Source organism: Armigeres subalbatus, chromosome 3, assembly GCF_024139115.2.
Source record: "Armigeres subalbatus isolate Guangzhou_Male chromosome 3, GZ_Asu_2, whole genome shotgun sequence".
NCBI lineage: Eukaryota > Metazoa > Arthropoda > Insecta > Diptera > Culicidae > Armigeres > Armigeres subalbatus.
The window spans coordinates 276,094,444-276,113,801 of NC_085141.1; the positions used below are offsets into that span (position 1 = coordinate 276,094,444).

Genomic DNA, 19,358 nt, shown 5'->3' on the forward strand with positions numbered 1-19,358 from the left:
CCGCTTTTCCGGTAATAACACTGGTCTCCTATGAAAGGCCAAATCACAAAGGCTAGTCGTTGCAAAACACGTGTACAAGTTTTTCTTTTTGGGACAGCATAATAAAAGTAAATGTTAATTTTTGAGCATTCTAATTTCTCTTGGTTGGAAGATTGAACATTTTCTAATGATTCAGCCTTTTGTGTTATTCGGCCTTTTGAGATTCGGCCTTTTGTATCATTCGGCATTTCGTGGTTTGGCCTTCTAGGTTTTCGGCCTTTTGTTGTATGCTAGAACATTTTCGGCCATGAACATGATTCGGCCTTCTGTGGTTTGGCCTTTTGTACTAATCTCAACCACATGCTGTAGATGTCTCGACCAATCCATTCTAGTACTTGACCGGGTTCCCATGACCAGGTACTGTTTCGATGTACTTTCGTCCAAACCAGCTCTTCTGCATTGTAGTTTCTTGCTCTCGTGCCATGCTTACGGTTGAATTGACTTTCTTGCTTTGATTCGGCTTGTTTCTAGAACGAAGTTGGTGGTTTCAGTAGATCTAGTGATGTCCGTAGTTTTCTGCCCAGTAACAGTTCTGCTGATGACTTTCCTTCAGGTGCGTTACGACAAGAAGTGGAGCGGTAGCACAGAAGAAAAATGTCAATAGGTTTACGGAATGTTTCTCCCCCCGAAGTGATTTTACGAAGTCCTCGCTTGAATGTGTCGACGAATCTCTCTGCGAGTCTGTTTGACTGTGGATGATACGGCGGCGTCTTCAAATGTAGAATGCCAGTGTTACTGTAAAAAGCTGCAAAATCTTCACTGGTGAACTGTGTACCGTTGTCTGTAACCAAGGTTTCCAGCATTCTATTTTTGGAAAAGATTTCACGGAACATGGTAACTGTAGCGAAAGTTGTAATACGTTTAGTAGAAATGATTTCTGGCCACTTACTGAATGCGTCGATAACAATCAAATAGTAACCCGAGTAGCACAATTTAGGTCGTTTTGGTTGCAGAAACTCATATATGACTGGATTTGGTCGTACATAGGTCACAGTAACTCATTTATGACAAGCGTGCTGCTTGGGAAGTACCGTCGACTGGTCCAACATAGTCTGCATGAATCCGCTGCCAAGGTTTTTCTGGTGTAGGCCAAGATTTCATATTGGTTTTACACACGATGATTGATGTGTTCGTCGTTTCCAGGCCAATAGTCGTAGTTGCGTGCTATGGAACGCATTCTTTCTACTCCAAGATGTCCCTTGTGTCCCTCGTAGCACTCGACCTCGAAATTTCGATAGAATATCCAGTCGTTCTCCACAGATGAGGCAATCGGAAACAATTGATAAACTGTCCCGTCGCTGGTAAAACTGTTGAAGTTGTGGATCACTGATTTTGGACTGATTTGACGGCCATTTTGTCAGAAAAAAATGGTTCCAGTGACTTTATAGTGACTAAATCTGGTAATAATCATATGAATTGTCGTAACCCATGTGGAACACGCGTGCTGCTAGAGTGATCACAGACAGGATAACAAAATAACCAAAACTCACTTATTTGATGTGGAAGTCGTACAGTAGCGCCGTTAATGCCCATCGCTGAAGTATGTTGGCTGTATATTCTGGAATACCTTTCTTGGAACCGAAAATAGCTAGTAAAGGCTTGTGATCCGTCTCCCAGTATAAACTGTCGTCCAAAAATCATACGATGGAACCGGATTACGGCGAAAATCAGTGCGAGTCTTTCCTTCTTAATTTGGCTGTAGATGGACTCGGCTGGTGTTAGACTTCTCGACGCATATACTATCGGTTTCACTGATCCATCTGGTAGCCTGTGGGCAATATCCGCTTCAATTCCGTAATATGATGTAACCCTCGACACCATTACTGCCGTAATCTGACAAAGTGACGTATACGCCATTTTCTAAAATTGGTGTTAACGAGTAGTACTCATCGAGCTCTTTAACAGAAAAATGGAAAACAGGTATGTTGCAAATTGGCGTATACGTCACTTTTTCAGATTACGGCAGATTATGCCCAACTTTGGATTGTAGTGCGAAAGTGTTAACGGTGAGTGCAGGATTTCATGTAACCGATTGAATGATCGCTGACATGCTTCTGACCGTACTCAATTTGCTCCTGATTTCAATAGCTGATCCATCGGGAACCGTAACTTACGCATTTCCGGAACGTATTTTCGGATCGGGTCTGATTACATCACCATCCAAAACTTGCCCCAAGTATTCCAGTTGTTCCATGTTGAAATGACACTCCTCGATCCGTACTGTAAATCCATACTGTTCTAATCGATGAAGCACTTGATTCAGATTGTGGCCGTGTTCTTTTTTGGTGCAACCACCCACTAGCACGTTATCCAAATAACCAGAGGTCTTTTTGATGCCACTCAACACTACGTCCATGATCTGCTAGAATGCACCAGGAGCTGATTTGATACCACGTGTGAGGCGAGTATAGTGGAAAAGTCTCGGGGGTTCACTTTCACTTGAAGACTTCCGACAGATCGATGTGACTAAAAAACTTGTATGTGGTCATATTGGTGCAAATGTCTTCTGGCAAAAGAAGTGGATTCGACTTCAAAACATCGTTGAGGCCCGTTGTAAAATCTCCTTTCGGTTTCCGCACTACGACGATCGGTGCTGCCTAATCTGAATGATTGATTGGTTTGAGGATTCCCAAATTCTGCAATCGATGAAGTTTATCTTCTACCGCACCTTGTACACTGTATGAAACTGGACGTTTCGGACGGTAAATTGGTTTTCGTTCTCCTTTTAGCGTCAATCGCACTTTCGTTTTTGTACAAAGTCCCATTTCGTTTGAAATCACTTTTGGGAACTGAACTTGCAGAGTTTTCGGTACGCGTTTGTTCACCACTGACTTTATTACAGAATGAACTGACAGGCACGTCCCATAATTCGAAAAGCTCAATCCAGTCAGAGCCAAGAATGTTTAACTTCAGATTGGGTAAAGCAACACGACACAAACATCTCTTCGTTTTGCACAAAAATTCCCGGCCGAGATCAAGTGATTCCACAGAAGCAGATTTGCGTGCATGGCGGTGGAATTCCTTGAGGTCCGATTTTTCGCAACAATTCCTTTCACCACTTTTTCCAGAGAAATGTCTTCTGTCTCTTTCAATTTGGTTTTTAATCTCATACGAATGCCCGAATCACGCGATGATTTCAGACCGCACACAAAAATGAGACACTTAAATTGCTCTTCGGAAAGTTCTCGCAACTTGAAGTCCACACACGCTTTATTCACTTTGCATGAATTCGACACAAAATTATCCGTAAAGACAGATACGTATTTCGACCGCAACTGTGAGGCCGTCTTCAGTGTCTCGTACTTGACTCGACTCGAAATACGTATCTGTAAATATAACAAAACGTTGGGGAATTAAATGGAAAATACTAAACTCGTCTTAGACAGTTGGATATGTTACGAAGTGATGGTGACAAAGAAGGCCGATGCTAATAAGCTATAGTTTAATAATTATAAATTGCTCTACAAAATATTCTAATTACTTACAAATTCGTTAAGCCTGTTCCTACGTTGCCAAACATCATCACACTACTTCTCTAACTTCTCTTACTTGTTATACAGAATGCACTTTGAAATTGCTAGGGGTGCTAATGTTTCAAGTTACAAGCGCTCAAATTAAGCCTACGTCTCGTAACAGTTACAGATTAATTGGGAAAACTGGGATTATTTGGTCACCAAATAGAGGGTGTTCGTTGCTTCCTTGGCGTTGAAGTCCCTTGCATATTTTATGTTCATGGAAGTTGAAGTTCTGAGTTATTTCGACAATCTGATATGTTGAAGCCTCCATTAAGGATCCTATAATGAGAGATATGCGAAAACGGTCATTTTCAGCCAAACAAGCATTGAGATGTTCCATCGAATAATCAATTTGTTTTACTTTCATTTCATTCACAAAGTTCATTGAAACACTATTAGTGGATAGACAAAAATATTCCAAATTGTCATCAAAATCAAAGTCATATACAAACTTCAACATTTTGCGCTGCGGCAAGCGCTGGCAGCGTTTGGTACAAAAAATAGCGTTGCTAAATCGTCTGGAAATGTATTTGCATATCTCTCAGGAGACGGATCTTCCCAAAAAAGGAAAGCAAAAAATTTTATTTTTATTTACAAGTTTATGTAACTTAATTGTACTAACATTAGTAGTGATGTATCCTTAAAATACTAGTGAGAAATATGTAAAGTTTCTTCACACATTTTAAGATTATTGGAATATAATGCACACGTACCACTATTCCTGAGAACAAAATGCTTATGTAGTGTAAAGCCCCAAACGCAATAAAACGGAACGGCGACGGAAACGGAAAATTTGACAGTTAGCCCATATATTTTCTGTCAAATTTGCCGTTTCCGTCGCCGTTCCGTTGTATTGCGTTTAGGGCTTAACAGTTCCGATAGTCGTGGGTGTTCCTATAGTTGCGGTAGTACGGTTTGGAGGGAATTTACAAATTAAACGCAGTAACCCACATCACCGATCAAATAGTTAACCTGTTATAGCACGATGGAAACAAAAATAGCATTGGAATCTAATTTAAACTGATAAAGTATCTTTAAAATACTTTATTTTTCTTTCCCTTGCCCCAATAGTTGCGACCACAAACAGCGACAGGGAATTCCATTCTTATTCAGTATTTTTCGAACCGGCGAACTGTGAAGATTAAGTGAATAAACTTGAGCTGGCTAAAGCTCTGCAAAACAAAAGCCTGTATTCTTCTAAGGGTCTTGGAAAACCAAACCGCAGTTGACAAAATCCCGCTTGGGGCAATCCTGTCCCCAACAAATGGCCCTTCGAACCCGATTCCACCAGCGCAACCGAATATGGAAATTTCGGAAATGCGGAAATTTCCAAAAGTGAAGTTTAGAGCGTCGCACGTTGCTCAAACAACGTGTAAAAGTAAAATCAAGTGGAATTAGAGCGTCTCACGTGGCTCCGACAACGTGAGTAAGAAATGCCTCAAAAAATGCAACGCACACCGAAGAAAACCAGTCCGATGAAGAACGAGGAAGATTTCAAAACATCTTTGGTTCACCAGCGCGACAAAATCCAGACCAGAGTAAATTCGATAAGCCGATCACTGGAAGAAGCCGTCGACGACCCAAGAAGAATCAGTGCATCCTTGTTGAAGGTGTATGCAAAGAAGCTTGAAATGCACTATAATGAATTTCTCGCAGCTCATTAAGCGGTCGTTATTGCCGTTACCCCTGCAGCACAAATTGAGGAAGAAGATGAAGTTTTGGATATTTTCGACGCTCTTCACACCGACACTCTCTCTGTACTTGAGGAACTCACCGAGAAGCTATCTCCATCTGGTTCCGGAGAAGCGAATCCGTCTGTTATCGTTCAGCAACAACCATTATGAGCTCCAGTTCCTTCATTCGACGGAAAAGCGGAAAATTGGCCGAAATTCCGGACAAGGTTTGAGTACATTGTTGGCCGTAGCCGTGATTCTGATGCAGTCAAGCTTCATCATCTGGGCAAAGCATTAATCGGTGACGCCGCCGGGTGGATCACGGCAAAGATGATAGTTGAAAATAACTACCAGCAAACATGGAAACAGCTGAGCGACCAATACGAGAATCCCAGAGTAATCGTCGATACTCATCTCGAAGGGCTGCTTGAGATGAAATCGACGACCAAATGCAGCCAAAAGGACTTACTCGAACTTGTGAAGACAATCAACCGTCATGTTGGCGGTCTCGAGTACCAGGGACTAGTAGTTGATGAACTTTCTGGTCTCATATTTACGAAGATCCTTACTTTGCGATTGGATGACCAAACACTCCAACTGTGGGAAAGGACCCAGCAGCATGCCAAGCTACCCAAATTTGAAGATACTATGCAGTTTCTACGAAGTGAATGCCAGGTTTTGGAACGATTTCAAAATAGGCACCATATACCCTTGAAGGAACCTTCTCAACCTTGACACCAGCTGAACGGAGAGGGAAAGTCACCAAGTTGAAAATCTGCTTCAACTGTCTTCGCCCAGGTCATCGATCCCTTGACTGCTCATCAAAAAAGACGTGCTCCCACTGCCAAAGGAGGCATCATACACTATTGCATGAAGAACGAACATCATCAACAACGAAGGAGCGAGCCGCTTTTGAAGAAGAAGACGAAGAAGAAGCCATCCGAGCCCAAATCCCGCAACAAGTTTCCGATGCTGTTGTGTCGTGCAGCCAATCCCAGGCTGCCAAAACCGTGATGCTTATGACTGACGTGGTGCACATCAAGGACTCTCGAGGATGGACAGTTCCATGTCGTGTGCTGTTGGACAGCGGTTTCCAAGCAAACTTCCTTTGTAAGGAAATGGCCGATCTTATGGCCAATAAAAGACTACAGGCACACATACCCATCGCTGGAATCGATGGAGTCAAAACCTACGCCAAGGAAAAGCTAATAGTGGTAGTTGAGTCTCGGTATTCCGATTTCTCTACCAACATCGAATGCCTCGTAGTTCCTAAAATAATGGGAACTATTCCTGCAGTGAAAATCGACATTTCTGCATGGCCAATTAATATCGATCTACCTTTGGCAGATCCTAAATTCAATATTCATTCTCAAATTTATATGTTGATTGGAGTTTCCCATTTCTTGCCGTTGCTGAAATCTGGACGTCTTCAATTGAGTGAGAGTCAGAGTCAGCAAAACCAGTGCCCGATCAAGATGAATGTGAGAAAATGTTCCAGTTGACTCATCGTCGAGATGAATCAGGCAGATATATAGTAAGTCTTCCATTTAATGAGTCGGTGAATCAACTTGGGAACAACCGAAATTTGGCGATGCGTAGATTTCTTTCGTTGGAGAGAAGATTCAAGAAAAATTCGGAACTAAAGAAGCAATATTGTCAATTCATCGATGAGTATAAAGAAATGGAGCACTGCCACGAAGGAAAAGTATCCGATGCTACCAACCAAGGCGTTTACTACTTGCCCCATCAAGCCGTTCTCCGTCCATCAAGTTCTACAACCAAAATCCGAGTAGTTTTTGATGCGTCAGCAAAGGCAGCTTCCGCTGAAAAGTCGTTGAATGACGTTCTACGAGTCGGAGCAACACTACAAAGTGATATATTTAGCATCTTATTACGGTTCCGCAAACATCAGGTCGTATTCACTGCTGACATCTCGAAAATGTATCGGCAGATACGGATTGAACCGGAGAACGCACGCTTCCATCGAATTTTCTGGAGAACAAATCCGGAAGAGTCTCTTCGTGTCCTGGAACTCACAACAGTAACCTATGGGACAGCCGCCGCCCCATATTTGGCGACTAGATGTCTATTCCAGCTCTGTGATGATGAAGGCAGTTCTTTCCCGCTTGCAGCTCGTATAATTCGAGTGGACTGTTACATCGACGACGTAATTTCTGGTGCAGATACCGTGGAAGAAGCCGTAGAAAGTCAGAGACAAATACAACAGTTGCTTGCAAGAGGTGGATTCCCCGTCCACAAATGGAGCTCCAACACCTCGGAAGCCGAACGTGAAAGGTTAGTGCATCTAGACAACACCACCACGAATGTAATGAAGACACTTGGTCTGATCTGGAGCCCGCAACAAGACCAATTCCTATTTAAAGTCAACTATCCCAATCAAGAAGCAAACCCACTCACAAAACGATCAGTACTCTCTGAAATCGGTAAGCTATTCGATCCATTAACTCCAGTTACTGTCATAGCCAAGTTGATAATGCAGAGGATTTGGATGGCCGGTTTATCGTGGGATGATCCGCTGGAAGGTGAACTGTACCAATCCTGGTAACAATTTCGCGAAGCTTTGATCCAGATAAGCAAAGTCAAGATTTCTCGATGCCCAATACCATATGGTGTAACCGCCATAGAAATCCATGGTTTCTCCGATCCATCCCTAGTTGCATATGGAGCAGTCATCTATGTTCGCTGTATTTTGCCAAATGATACGATCACAGTCAACATGCTCTGCAGCAAATCCAAAGTATCCCCGATTGTAGAAATGAGTATTCCACGTAAGGAGTTGCTTGGTGCCCGGTTATTATCTCGTCTGCTGGTTAAAGTACTGAACTGTCTCCAACTGCAAATATCCAACGTTAATTTATGGTGTGATAGTCAGGTAGTGCTTGCTTGGTTGAAAAAGCCGTTATCATCTCTAGAAGTATTTGTGCGCAACCGAGTGACAGAAATTTTGGAGAAAACCGGGATGTGCACATGGAACTACGTCAAGTCGAAGGAAAATCCAGCCGATCTAATATCCAGAGGCCAAACCCCACTCATCTTGGGCAGCAATGAGCTCTGGTGGAAGGGTCCATCATTTCTAAGTAAAGCAAAGTACCAGCCAGAACTTCCGGATGACATTCCTGATGAGGAACTTCCGGAAATGAGAAAAGCTGATATGATCGTCATCCCAGCCATCAAAACAGAAACGTTAACTGTGTTTTCCAAGTTCAGCTCTTTTAGAATGCTTCAGCGAGTAATTGCATTAGTCATGCGATTCATCAGTAACTGTCGACAAAAATCTAGCAACAATCGAATTCTGCAACAACATTCTACAATTCAAGAACTCCGATTAGCTCTCCATATTATTATCAAGGTAATTCAGCATGAAGTTTTGGGTGATGAAATACATCGTGTAATATCAAATGAACCGTGTAAGAAGATCGCCGCTTTAAGCCCAATCTACGAAGATGGAGTGCTGCGCGTAGGAGGAAGACTTCAAAACTCATGGCTATCCTTTGATTCAAAACATCCTTACCTACTTCCCAAACATTTCATAACCGATCAAATCATTCGGACATACCACGAAGAAAATCTGCACGTCGGTCCGACAGCTCTGTTGGCACTACTTCGTTCTCGTTACTGGTTGCTGGACGGGAGGTCGTCAATAAGAAAAGTTACCAGAAGCTGCATTACTTGCTTTCGAGCGAAACCTAAAGGATTCATCCAGATGATGGGAGTTCATCCATCTTGCCGAGTGACACCTGCTGAACCATTTTTGAGGACTGGCATTGATTATGCTGGACCAGTGATTGTACGAGAAGGACGACACAAACCGAAGCTAGTCAAAGCGTATATTGCAGTATTTGTCTGCATGTCAACCAAAGCAGTTCATCTGGAATTAGTTTCGGATATTTCGACCGCTGGTTTCCTAGCCGCTCTACAGCGCTTCGTGAGTAGAAGGGGCCTTTGTCAGCAGATATACTCTGACAACGGTTCCAACTTCAAGAGGCAAAATCAGAACTACACGAGCTTTATCTTCTATTTCAAAACCGCAAGGCAATTGATGAAATTGTAGCTTTCTGCCAACCAAAAGAGATTCTCCTGAAAATCCTCCTGGCGGCAATTCTAACGCCTGGCCATTTTTTGATTGGTCGTCCTTTGACCACTACTCCCGAACCATGCTACAATGAACTACCAATGGATCGCTTGTCAAGGTGGCAATATCTTCAGCATATCCGCGATCAATTCTTCGAACAAAAAGACATTCCACCGCAGTTTTGGAAGATAGGAAAAATCGTCCAGGTCTATCCAGGTCACGACAAGTTGGTACGAGTAGCAGGATACCGAAGATAAATAACGTGACCGACCACAAACAGCGACACCTAACAATTGCCAACTACGATTTTATAGAACATTCTAGAATTATTACGGAGAAAAAGAAAAATTTGGATGGCTCCGCGGAAATAACGCGCAGAGAGCAATCCCCGCATGGAACAAATCATACATAGTGTGCGTTGAATTGAACATGATATCAAATCAACTGTCATAAAGCCCAATAAGTTGAATAGCGTGTTTACACGTGTACCTACTTATGTAAATATGGAAGGACCCTTTTCCATGTCAATAAACCTGAAATGTAGAACTGGTTCCTAATATGTAGTGGCTCAGTACTAAAGCCAGTTAATCGAAGAAATATCTATCAAATTAAGCAGAATGTTTCAGTTTCACGTCCTAAACACTCATTTTGTTGATAATGATTGGCGTTATCGGTGGCTTATTGAGTCTGGGTATACGTCTTGTCTCGCCGGGAGGCTGTCGTGACGGGTCTGTTAAGACTTCACCATGATTTGGGTCAGTGTGCTTCAAGCGGCCCTCTTTAGTCGTGCGGTAAGACGCGCGGCTACAAAGCAAGACCATGCTGAGGGTGGCTCGGTTCGATCCCCGGTGCCGGTCTAGGCAATTTTCGGATTGGAAATTGTCTCGACTTCCCTGGGCATAGAAGTATCATCGTGCTAGCTTCATGATATACGAATGCAAAAATGGTAACCTGGCTAAGAAACCTCGCAGTTAAAAACTGTGGAAGTGCTTAATAAACACTAGCTGCGAGGCGGCTCTGTCCCAGTGTGGGGATGTAATGCCAAGAAGGAGAAGAAGAAGAAGCTTCAAGCGGCAAACGATCCTGGTAGGTCCTGCTGCTGAACCATGCAGCTTTTACAAGAACCCTCTGTCTAGACCCCACCACATCCTATGCATGTTCCACAGCTCACAGTGGCTAAGGGAGGGGTTGTTGAGACTCTTGGGCATAGCCCTTGTCCTTATTTTTCTTCAGATTGAATTAAATATAGAAATGTCATAAATATAAATATAAATAAAACGTCGACAACTTTGCATTAGCTGTCTTTGATCATTAGCCCGGAAAATATTCATTGGAGGCGCTTTGAATTTTCCAGGATTCCAAATTTTTCTTGCAATGCGTAATAATATATTAAGTATAAATAGCGCTAGGGAATTCCATTCTTATTCAGTATTTTCGAACCGGCGAACTGTGAAGATTAAGTGAATAAAATTGAGCTGGCTAAAGCTCTGCAAAACAAAAACCTGTATTCTTCTAAGGGTCTTGGAAAACCAAACCGCAGTTGACAAAAACCCGCTTGGGGCAATCCTGTCCCCAACAATGCTCACCGATGGCTTGGCTAGTAGGAGTTTATTATTCTCCCGGAGTGATTTGATGTCGCTGGAGTAAAAGAACTGGTTATGAATCAATTTGCGATTCAGTCTCGGAGTCGAACCCTGTGTTATTGAAAGTGACGATATCATTTAATCGGACATCATTGATCTATGACAATCGTTTAAATTTCTAGGTTTTTCGACCTAAGCGTCGTAATTCTTAGTGACATTTGTTGAGACTTAAACTTCTTATTTTGCTTCCACCCACGTTACAGATCCCGTTTGGCACGACGAAACGTTACCAACAGTAGTGCTAGCAGTACAACCGACTCTTCATCATCGACCATGTCCCAGCAACTTCAGGCGAACAGCGGTGGTTCGGCTAAATGAGATACGATAACGATGGAGTCCGTGTTGGTCTACTAGGTCTCAAAGCGTGTAGGAACAGGTCGCATCTCTCTATCAACAACGGTGTCCGATTACCAGCGGCAGGGCACCGCCGAGATCTATGGTGGCGAAGACGACTTTTGCGAGGGGGATACAATCTGATCGGGAAAGACGCCGTCGCCCGCCAGCGGATCAACGGTACCAGCGTCGGACAAACTGCAGGCAGCTTGAAGGTGCTTTTTTACGATTACGTTCACGAGCTGACTTGGTTCTGCACGAAACTCAATGAGTTCTTGTTTATGTTTGTTTTCCATTTGCTATACGAACGTTGAAGCTGCTTCAAGGAAGCGGTCCAGTTTAGTGAAAAATACTACTGTGCTGGTAAGTGCTATCTAACGTATAAGGGATAATGCGATTGACGTAACGCAAACACGGGACTCCATCGGAGTGTTTAGTAAACTAAGATCGAGACAAAGAATAATAGTCAAAGTCAAACTTTACTATGTTACTGTAATTGTAAATTGGAACAGCTTAGCATTATTTTTGAAAATGTTTGTATACAGCAAACATTGACTGCTAATACTAAAGTATTTTTTGATCTTTAGAGAAAATATATATATTTTTATACAATTTTATTTTAAACAAATTTTGTAGATAGTTGTTCGGATTTTTTGGTTTTTGAAAACATTGGAAGTGGGAACATACATTTTGAGCTGGTTCTTCAGTGACATTAGTCTATGTGCTGAACACATTCAGGGAAAATGAAACCATTTCGAGCAAGATTATTCCACGATCAAAGAAAGTTGAATAGAATTTCCGTGACAACCTAAGCCAACTCCAAATTCTTAACGGTAACAACACTGAAAGTTCAAAACGGGTGAAATTCATCAATAGTTTTTACACAACCAGGTTCCCAGGTGCTCAATACCCTCCGAAGTGATCAAGGTAAATCGAATCTTTCATATAACACTCATGCAATGGAGCGAAAAATGCAATCGACAGACTTCTTGATGAGTTGATTTCGTTTATTTTTCTTTAGGATTTTCGTTCTCTGTTCGTTGCTTTCTATCTACATAGCTATGTTAATTTACGTGACAAAAATATTGGAGGAAATAATACAATAAAATTGATATTAATTATAGAAGTTTAACAATTAGATCAAGTGAATAAATCAAAAAGACAGAAAAATATTGAACGTATAAACAACAAATGGAAGATAACTTCAAATAGTCATATGTGTATAACTTTTCTCCGAATAAAAAGCAGATCAAGCAACACAAAAGAAACTTAAACAAAAGTGCTAATTACCATGAATTTTAAGGACTAAATCAATACTCAACCGAGACATAGTTCAAGAAAGGACACTCATTCACATACACCTACGGATCAACCACAAACACTTACACAGTTATACAACCAAAGAAAAAACTAGCAAACACCCAGTATTTAACAACTATTTCTCTCCCCTGATATCTAATAAACTCTTGGGCAAATACTATAGAAAACAGGATATCTTAAGTGCATTTGTTCATATTTTGAGTTCTTAAAATGGCCTGAAGCCAGCGAAATAAGAATCTAAGTTGTGTCTAGATGACCTAAATATTCTTTGTAAAGACATCTACTATCTAACATGAGTTCGTTCGTTTGGTTTTCACATGTACTCAAAGCGGGAGAGAAACCGAGAAATAGCTTATAGGGCAATGCTACGAAATGATGACTGTTGCTACAGCAGTGTAGAGCATTTTATTTAGACGGAAAGCGTCGCTGGAAAATATGTTCATCAATAGTGCAAACAAACGCTTCTTTCAAGTTGAAACAAACCTTCGTGGTAAAATAGCCTATTTTACCACCTATCTAGTAGGAACAAAAAGCAAGCAAATTTAATGCCGCGCACCCACATTATCTGACACGCTTAAATTGGTACGTACGTTACTGGCTAGGTATTTAGAAGTGTAGGACGATGATAAAAATAGGAAAAATGCTGCGCGTATTGCTTGAGTTAGGATCGGCCGCTAAACGACCTGGTAAGGTTTGGAGGATCTGCAGCTGTGAGCTGGAAGTAAATCTCCTGTGTATAGAATCTGTAAATACTACTGCTTTTTAGTATAGTCGCCCGTATATAGGATTTCTGTTAGGAAGTTCGAAAATGTTTCAAATTGTTGACTTACGTGATGTGCTGAGAAAAAAAGGTCGGTCGATTTCTTTCGATGCTTTCGTTTAGTGCTTTAAAAAGTGCTTTCTGTAAATGTCAAAAGGGGAACGTCCGGTTTTGCTTTGATGGTCGATATTGTGCTTTCAAATGAGCGTTCGCATTGCTGCCGATGATAACATTGACATAACATTGATTCGTTGACATTGATCCGTTAATTTACCAAAATAAACGAGGTGCTTCGAGGGTATAAAAGTTGAATGATGGATTTTAGATTTTTATTTTTTTTTCTTATCCATTTAAAAAAAATACGTTTTCCACTTTCCAATAAGGATCGAATCTCATATATCTGAATATTGCCATTTCACTGAAGTTTGGTGGATAGAACGACGGGATTCATTTGAGCTGCCTTATTTAAGCAGGGCTTGAAATTTGACTATTTTCGTGCCATTCAATATTATCCACCACTTACAAATGCCAATCACTTTCTCTTTCAGTTATATTCTAGATATGGCAACTGGCATTATGCAATGGCCATGCTTAAAGTCAGCCGTTATATCTTATGCTTTATAAATATTTTCTAAAGAATTTATATTTGAACACATTTGCCGACTTGCATATAACTTTGTTTTATTTAAGGAAGGGCCGAGGAAAGATTCCGAAGTCCAGTCGTGCAAATTTTCTCTAACATCTCTGAGCTTAATGATTTGTCACTTTGCTCAATTTTAGCAAAGATAAAATAAAAAATCACCAATTTCAGTAATGATAAAAATAATATTTAATGACTTCAAAAAATGTCTATAAAGTTGTCTAATAAAAGGATTGTAGAGACATAAAAGGACCAAATCTAAACTTCCTAATGTTTTTATTGGCATTATTAAACTAAATTTCAATGACTTGTACATGCCACCCTGTTTCTAAAAAAATACCTGCCGGTGAGTACCCCTCGGAAAACACCGTACAACAGTGGCACGAAAGCGCACACAAAAGTTTATCGTTCGAGTGCTTTTCGTACCATCCGTCTCCATCGTGATCTGTTTTTATGACGAATGCGCTTAGCTTTTGAGCAATTTCTACTTTATCGACAATCGAAGCAAAATCAAGCAACGTGAAGTGATTTTTGTTCGTTATGCTTATTTCTCATAACGAAGTTATTGGACATTTTCTTTGATTGATGGCAAACCGGATATATAGTTGATAGAAATGGGACAAGTGGCAAATATACCAAAGATTTTAGTGCTAAATATGAGTGGAACTACCACGGAGATCAAACATTAAAAAAATATGAAAATCATACTCAATTATTTTTATTTTATTCCATTATATTTATTTTTATGTTAAGGAAAGGCGCGTTTGTTGGAAGTCTTGCATGAAGTGATGGTGTAATGTCACTTTCCATATGCTAAGATTTGGTAAAAGTCATGCATTGTACTGAAATAGATGAACATAAATACGGTCTCCTCAGTCTTCGATATGCACGGGCGAGTGAGGGCCTATGTTCAAAATTTCTTATACTGTAAGGACTGCAGAAAAGCTACTGTGAAGCTAGAAACTCGTTTAAATTATTACATTCCAACTTTCTTGAGTTTTTTGTGCAATATATGCTGGAGCATTATTCTATCCACAGATGCACTAAAGACATACATGAATCATTCTCTTATTGTAAAGAAATAGTGAATCTACCATCGAATCTAATATCGTTCTACAACCTTCATTCAGTTTGCTAACGAAAGAAAAAACGCATTACATTAAATTCGACTCAGCTAATTTCATAGAAATCTTCCTGCAATCATGCAAACAAGAACAGACAAACCACAGTGCTATAAGCAAACATTATCGTCAAGAATCCCCAATACAGAAAAGCAAACAAAAGTGTAAAAGTATTTATTGACTGGAAAACAAATGCATATTTAAATTTTCTCCGAAACAAGCAAAGAAGAATTAAAACCAAATTAAAAGTATTTAAAGCAGACATCAATACAGAAAAAAATCTATATTTGCAAAAGAAAACAAATATGATGCATTATATTATCCTTACAACTTTGGATTGTGCTGCTAACAGCGAACGATTACGACGGCATAATGCGCAATGATGTGACATCATTAACAGCTAGCAAACATGACAAAGCATAATAACGGGGCTGATTGGGTTAAACAAATGCCCAAGCGGACGGTATAGTTTTAGGCAAATTTGAAAGACGAACAGCATTACATTAAACAAGCAAACGGAAAAGAGCAGCAAACCTATTATACCATTATTTATTGAACTTAAAAAAGGTAACTAAAATTAAACAAGAAAAACCAAGAGAAGAAAAAAAAACTAACGGATAGTATATATACAAGGTGAATAAAACTGAAGATAAGGCAGAACAGACAAAAATCATACTATCAAAACTACACATTCTATTATGAAAACTGCTTTGGACAAAAGTGAAATAAAAAGTAATAAAATGAAAAAAAAACATGCGATTTTATTTCAAAATTTCACACAAACCTTGAAGCTTGCGAGCTCATCCATTCCGGATAAATCATCTAATCAAGTTACCATCGTTTTCGTTCAAATAAATTTGATTCTTTTTTATAGCAAGCCATGGATTAGGTATTTTAGTTTTCAATGTCATTCTTTAAGCACACAATTTATTCGTGTTTATCCGTATAATTGTCTCCATAGGATCTTGGATTCGTTTGTAATCTTGATCCTCAGTGCGGAAAACAAATGCCAGTGTTCGGAATATGAGTCATGTTCGGGATTTAAGTCAAAACGGTAGGTCTGCTATCAACGATCAGAGCCAGCTGATGTTCCTTTCGACCTCGCGAGGAATATTGACTGGCAACAATTTGCATCAACGGTAAAAAATAGTATTGAATCACGATAATCCTCAATGACAACGCTTTGGAGAACAGCCCAAATATTGAAATTGTTCACTATCTTGGATTTCCAGTCACAGGGTATCAAATGTGATTAATTTCACCAAGTGGGATTACTGATTTGAAGTTTGTTTGCTATTGTTTCCATCGAGATCTGCGGAAGAAATCCAATGATAATAAAATGGTACCTGCAGGCAAGTACCCTAGCTGTTCTTCTTATTATCTGCCTGATGCTCTTTCGGATTGCAGCAACACCAACTTAAACGCCATCTACTCCGTCACTCATCCAACCTGTTCAAATGTAAAAGCTACGGCTTTCGTCCCTGCCCAAGAACGATCACATTTTGAAGAAAGCAGTATAGCAGTATGTTCCAGCACCAGCGAAAACGGAAGCTCTATTTGCGATTTACATCAACCGGGGTGCACCTGTGAAGTGAAGGAAGTGCCCAACACTCCCGAAACAGTCGCGCCATCCAACTTCAGCAGCCTTTTTCAAGACGCCACCGATTCCTGTCATCAGAGTCACCCCGGCCCTGTTCTCGTGGATAGGGAAGGGGTCTTCCGAAATCTCCTCGCAGGCAAGTACCCAAGCTGTCCTTCATTCTCTCTGCCTGATGCAACCTTACATTGTAGCAGTACAACATCCGACACCGTCAACTTTGATGTCCACCGGTTTCCTGTCAGTAATAGTACGGATTCAGCCGAAGGCCAACTTAAAATATACTACCAGAACGTTAGAGGTTTACGCACTAAGATTGATGACTTCTTCTTAACTGCTTCGGATGCATTCATAGTCATAGTCCTTACAGAGACATGGCATTTTGTCTACGCAACTGTTCGATACCTCGTATACAGTTTTTCGAAATGATCGCAACCAACGAAACAGCACTAAATCAAGCGGCGGCGACGTCCTAACTGGCGTATCGACGCGTTCAAGTTGTTGCATAGGTCCTACACCGGTCTGTGACTCCCTCGAACAACTATGGATCAGGATTAAAATGCCCACTGGTACTGCTGGCATCGGAGTTCTTTACCTACCGCCAGACCGTCGAACAAATGTCACTGATATTAATAATCATGTCGAATCTATTCGGGCAATTCATTCAGATTTGGATGAATTGGACGTCGCAATTCAGCTTGGAGATTACAATCAATCCAATCTGGTTTGGTCTACTGCGCAGAATACGTTCCCGGTCTTGGATGTGCAGCAATCGTACCTTCCGCCCTCTACCTGGCGTTTCTTGCTGACCGGGCGACTACAGATGTAGCTGGAGAGTCCACAGGAGCCATGATGGAATAGGCTGCCAAAGGCGTATGGTGCTGGGAGGGAAACTGGCGTTTTTTGCTGACAGGGCGACTACACATGTAGCTGGAGAGTCTACAGGAGCCATGATTGGATAGGCTGCCAAAGGCGTATTGTGCTGGGAGGGAAACTGGCGTTTCTTGCTGACCGGGCGACTACAGATGTAGCTGGAGAGTCTACAGGAGCCATGATGGGATAGGCTGGGAGGGAAACTGGCGTTTCTTGCTGACCGGGCGACTACAGATGTAGCTGGAGAGTCTACAGGAGCCATGATGGGATAGGCTGCCAAAGGCGTAATGTGCTGGAACCATTCAATATTTTGAAAACGGGAGCAGTATCTCTGGCTTCGGCCAGACGTATACCAATTTCTTTTACCTGGGAGGGAAACTGGCGTTTCTTGCTGACCGGGCGACTACAGATGTAGCTGGAGAGACCACAGGAGCCATGATAGAATAGGCTGCCAAAGGCGTATTGTACTGGGAGGGACACTGGCGTTTCTTGCTGACCGAGCGACTACAGATGGAGCTGAGAGACCACAGGAGTCATGACAGGAATGGCTACCAAAGGCGTGTTGTGCTGGAACCATTCAATATTTTGAAAACGGGAGCAGTATCTCTGGCTTCGGCCAGACATATACCAGTTTCTGTTACCTGGGAGGGCCTGGCGTTTCTTGGTGAAACGCGTTTCTTGGTGACCGTGCAACTGGAGCTGGAGAGACCACAGGAGACATGACAGAAGAGGCTACCAAGAGCATGTTGTCCTAAGATGGAAACTGTCGTTTCTTGCTATGGCAAAATGCGTCTGACAGGGGATTGAAACAGGTGTCTACCGTTGACACAAGCTGGGAGAGCCGATGTTTGTTTTACAGCGAGTTGAGCTCGAATTGGATGTAGGTCGAGGTCAGTATGAGCTGTTAGTTGACGTAGCGTTGAGTTTGCTATCGTATTAATGTTTTTACAGCTTGTTTGAATGTTTTAACATTACGCTCATGTTTCAATGCTATAGGCAGATCATTGAAGCATTTTTTGCTGTAATAGGATACACTTCTCTTAGCCATCTATGTATTGGTGCGTGACGTGACTAGAACATCGCAGCACTTCATGACACTCCTAGGAATACGGTTGAGTTAAGTTGCTTCGAAATCTCTACGCATCTTGCTAAAGCAGCAATCGATAAATTGAAACAGTCCAGCTCTATTGGTCCACTCACTGTTATATTCAATAATTCCTTGGCGCAACGTAAATTCCCTACTTGTTGTAAATCATCGGTTATGTTCCCTGTCCATAAGAAAGGTGACAAGGCAGACATTCAAAACTATCGTGGCATTACTTCGCTGTGTGCTAGCTCGAAGGTGTTCGAGATTATTGTAAATGATGCTCTGTTTGCTAGTTGCCGGCGTTACATTTCCTCTGATCAACACGGATTCTTTCCAAAGAGATCTGTTTCAACGAACTTAGTTCAATTCCTTTCCACATGCCTACGTAGCATGGATTCTGGTGCTCAGGTTGATGCTGTCTATACGGACCTCAAAGCAGCCTTTGATCGTGTTGACCATGGAATATTACTAGCTAGATTGGAGAAAATTGGCGTTTCCCCCGCATTTGTCTCATGGTTAAGATCGTACCTGTCTAATCGCACACTGTGTGTCAAAATAGGAACTGAACAGTCTGAAACGTTTTGTAACATTTCCGGAGTTCCTCAAGGAAGCAATCTGGGCCCATTGCTTTTTGTGCTATTCATAAATGAAATCGATATATTGT

At 41.3% G+C, this 19,358-nt stretch overlaps 1 protein-coding gene across 10 annotated transcripts in view; it reads left to right on the forward strand.

The window, feature by feature from the left end:
- Window positions 1–15,889, forward strand: part of LOC134224547 (kinesin-like protein unc-104) — a 174,547-nt gene extending 158,658 nt beyond the window's left edge. For all 10 annotated transcript variants that reach the window (XM_062703927.1, XM_062703931.1, XM_062703932.1 and 7 more), the window contains one exon: window positions 11,167–15,889. In XM_062703927.1, coding sequence (XP_062559911.1) covers window positions 11,167–11,281 — 115 coding nt within the window. In that variant the 3' untranslated portion in view covers window positions 11,282–15,889. The remainder of the gene's footprint in view (window positions 1–11,166) is intronic.
- Window positions 15,890–19,358: the final 3,469 nt, after the last annotated feature.